This window comes from Ochotona curzoniae, unplaced genomic scaffold (assembly GCF_017591425.1).
Source record: "Ochotona curzoniae isolate NIBS_2020 unplaced genomic scaffold, NIBS_Ocur_1.0 patch49, whole genome shotgun sequence".
Classification (NCBI taxonomy): Eukaryota; Metazoa; Chordata; class Mammalia; order Lagomorpha; family Ochotonidae; genus Ochotona; species Ochotona curzoniae.
Window position 1 is genome coordinate 1,265,712 of NW_024467027.1, and position 4,143 is coordinate 1,269,854.

General features: G+C 36.7%; 1 protein-coding gene across 1 annotated transcript; it reads right to left on the reverse strand.

The window, feature by feature from the left end:
- Positions 1–1,878: 1,878 nt before the first annotated feature.
- On the reverse strand, positions 1,879–2,799 carry LOC121168076 (putative vomeronasal receptor-like protein 4). Its single transcript, XM_040997845.1, has one exon. The coding sequence runs from the start codon at positions 2,797–2,799 to the stop codon at positions 1,879–1,881; it is 921 nt and encodes a 306-aa protein (XP_040853779.1).
- Between the last annotated feature and the right edge of the window lie 1,344 nt (positions 2,800–4,143).

Genomic DNA, 4,143 nt, shown 5'->3' on the forward strand with positions numbered 1-4,143 from the left:
TTTAAGATTTATTTATTTTTATTGCAAAGTCAGATATATAGAAAGGAGGAGGCACAGAGAGAAATATCTTCAGTCCAATGATTCACTCCCCAAGTGAGTGCAACAGCCAGTGCTGTGCCTTTCTGGAGCCAAGAACCAGGAGCCTCCTCAGTCTCCCATGCGAGTGCAGGGTCCCAAGGCTTTTGGGCCATCCTCAACTGCTTTCCCAGGCCACAAGCAGGGAGCTGGATGGGAAGCAGGCCTGCTGGGATTAGAACCAGCGCCAATATGGGATCCCATCACGTTCAAGGTGAGGACTTTAGCGGCTGGGTAGACAACACGATACTAGACTCTATACCATTGTGTACACGTAGGATGCCACAATACACAGAGAGAGCAGAATGCTGAAGTTGAGACTACAGCTGGAGTACCACATTCATGTAAAGCATGGGAGAACATGGAGAGTGGAGAATGATCAATGGGCAAGAATAAGAGATAGAGGAAGCCATATAGCTACAAAACTGCATAACATAAAATTATAAAAAATTATGAAAAAGACCAAGCGAGTAACTGAAAGTCTGGTGAATTTCTTCAATACAAAGCCTGTTAATATTAGAGTAAGTTTAGAATAGACTACATGGGTGACAAATAGCTGTTTCTCATAATATGAATAAAACTATTTTGAAAAGAGTCTATGGAACTATAATTTTAAGCACAAAGAAGGCAAATATATTACAAAGAAAATCATTAGACATTACAGAGGTCTTTGTATTTATAAATCTATGTATACAAAGACTAGAATTTCAAAACTAGTCTAGATATTTATCTTGAATATATAAAGAAAATATTATAAATATCTTTGTCATGTAAGTTTCAAAATTAACCACAAGACACAAATTTGTAACTGCAGTTTACTATTTCAAAAGTGAAAATTTAAGAAAAGTATTAAATAATATCTACAGCGTATAATGCTGAAGAGGAAGAAAGTACGTAAGTGGAAAAAGGGATGACAATCCACAAAAAGAATAAAATCTGCACAAGTCATATTTTGTTAAGACTACATATAAGCAGGTTATAGAGAATATAATGAACTGTGGTAGAAGTGGATACTTAGTTAATAGGCTTCCAACAAGGAAAGATACATTTTGATTATTTTCTGTGATAAGAAGACCTGGCAATTGGGTTTCTAAAGGAGCTTAATATGAGCACACTCAAACAATGATTCCTATATTAAAGTTTGAAAATGCAAGAGACAAAGTTTAAATATATGCAGAAATTTGACACTATGATATTGTCAAAGTGAATAAAATAAAGATACAAGCTGAAGCTGTTTGACTCATAGGAGAGAGGGAGAGAAAATGAGAGACTTATAATTCAAAAAGTTTTACCTATGAGGGGAGAATCTGATGCACTGCTCCCCGGTGGGAGTTGGCTGGGGTCACTCCCTGGTGGGAGTTGGGCTGGGGTCAATTCCCTGGTGGGAGTTGGTCTGGAAGAGTGAGTGCCTGAGGGAAATGGCTGTGCAGGGAGTACTGCACTGGGTTTTTACATGTTGGGTGTAGGAGAAGGGTGAAGGCAGAAGCTCCTTGGTTTGTACATGCTTATTATGTGTAACAAGAGTACTCAGCAGGGCAGGGCTGACCTGCTGCAGAGGCAAGGTTATGGGGATTCCACATTCCAAACATTCCTGAATAGAAGCATCAGCTTGACCCCAGCTGACTGAAGCCATATCTGGAGTCATGTACCAGACTGGAGTCAAATCTACTCTGGACCAAAAAAGGCAAAAAAAAAAAAAATCTACAATTATGATTCTGCACACTTGAGTTAGCTTGGAAATCACAGAATTTTGACTATTTAACAAATATCAAAATTTATAATCTTAGTCTTGCTTTCAACAAATTAAAGTGTTATCATAGCAAACATCTTCTGCAGGATGTCGATTATTCTTTTATCAGAAATAATCAGCACCAAAGGACTCACAGTGGTGTAGACATTTACCACAAGCCCCTGTAAATACAAGAGAACTGCTTCGTATTTCCACAGTACAGTTGAGAAGGATGAGATGATCATATCCACACAGTACATAATCACAAAGAAACTCACCAGCACTAGGACAGTACAGGTGGCCCTTTTTGCTGGGGAGATTCTTGGGGAAATGCTCATGCTGTGAAGGTACTCAGACTTCCTCTGATGGCTACATAAGAAAATCACCATGTACATGCTGGAGAGCAGCATCATTCCTACAAAGAAGACATTCTGAGACAACGCAAGTGTGAAAAATAGTGTCATGATGATGGAGTTCATTGAGGAAAGTGAGCAGTACTTACTGACATTGAGTAGATTGGTCCTGTTGGAATGAGCTACAGCATAGATGATCATGTTGCTATTGGAAGACAGGTTGAGGGACCAAAAACAGAAGAAAGCAATGATAATATAATTTTTTAGTTTCTTTTTAAATCTTGACAAGCAGAAGGAGCTGGGACTGATGGTGATGACCTGAACAATGCTCAGGAGAGATGTGGTGGAGATGGAAAGACCTCTAGACACTCTACTAATGTAGAGCAAACATTTACATTTTAATTCTTTGGAAAAACTCAATAATTTGATTGTGTCTGCAGAAAAATTATCCAATGTGGTAACTAGCATCACTATGTGGACAAAAGCCAAGTGACAGGTGGTCATGTCTGTTGGTCTAAGGCTATGAACCTGGTGGACTGTAAAGACATGGAAGACAAAGAGGAAAGCATTGGCTAAGATGCCAATGCCAGCTTGGAAAAAATACACAGTTTTAATAATGACATAAGTTGAGAGTTTGTTCATCTCAGGATACCGAAAAAGTTCAGGTACCTAGAAAGCAAAGGCATACCACATATTACCGATGATCTCTCTGTGTCATGAAAGACACCACAAATCACCATTTTTGCTTTACCCACCTATTTTTTATGGATTCTGAATGTTTAATAGAATACTTGGTAGTGAAACTTGTGCTGTATTTTTTTATAACAAGTGATGTTGTTCTCATATTTATTTTTTTTAAGATCCCACTATTTGTGGATTTCAAAAAACATCTGCCAAAGACACTATTACTTCTAATTTCATTTTTCAAACATTTTGAAATACTTTCTATACACACACTGTACATTCATAGATAAAGCAAGAATAGCTCACACTCAGAAGTAAATGACAGAAGTAAAAAAAAAAATTCTGTATAATCACATGACATGCATAATTAATTAAATGGCTGTTGAACATTTTCCAAGGGTTTAAACTAATAAAACACAAAGACTTATGTTATGTATCAAAACTAATAACTAGTTGCTCTATGAATATGGATATGCTTCCATATCACAATATGAAGCCAGGATTAAATTGAATGACTATTTATATAGTTGAAAAATCATCATCAATTTCAATATTATATGTAATCATGTAATATATCTGTGTAATCATTGTCATTGCAAATATATATTCATTACACATACACACACTCACACACATACACACATATAACACATATAACTTCATTGACATACTTTATACAAAGCATTCAGCAAAATAATTAAATAAAGGTGCATAAGAATTTCAATGTTTTCTTCCTCTTCACAGTAATATCTGTTTTTTTCTCTCATCTTATCCCTCGTTCTGTGAATGTCCACCATGCACTGACACCGAGTTGAGCTTTTACCAATGAGACTCATGATAGTGTACAAATTGATTGAGCAAAGACTTGGTTACTATGGGTGAGTATTGATAGGTGAAGTAAAATATTTACACAATCTAACTACTGAGAGCAGTCTATGTAATATATGTGAGCCTCAAAGTATCATTGATTTCTTAACTTCTAAGTTAATTTTTTTTTACATTTAAAAAATTTTACCTTGTATTATGATAAAGTTTCTAAGGCTCTGGGATTGCCCATTCCCTTCCCAAGGTCTCCCCACCCAGTGATTTCCCCTCTAGCTTTACAATGGATGTCCTTCATGAGCAGTTTTAAGTCCATCATGCTGTTATTTACGTGTTTCCTGAAAGTGTAGGTATGGATATTGTCAGAGAGTCTTACTGTCAGGATGTATTCAGTTCTTTCACTGGGAGTCCGTCTTTGGTCTGTATGCATAGCACTTTGTCTCCATATCTGAACAGATCAGTCCCTGCTACACTTCCATT

Coding starts and splice junctions, on each gene's coding strand:
- LOC121168076 (XM_040997845.1), bottom strand. CDS start 2,799: ATGAACAAACTCTCAACTTATGTCATTATTAAAACTGTGTATTTTTTC.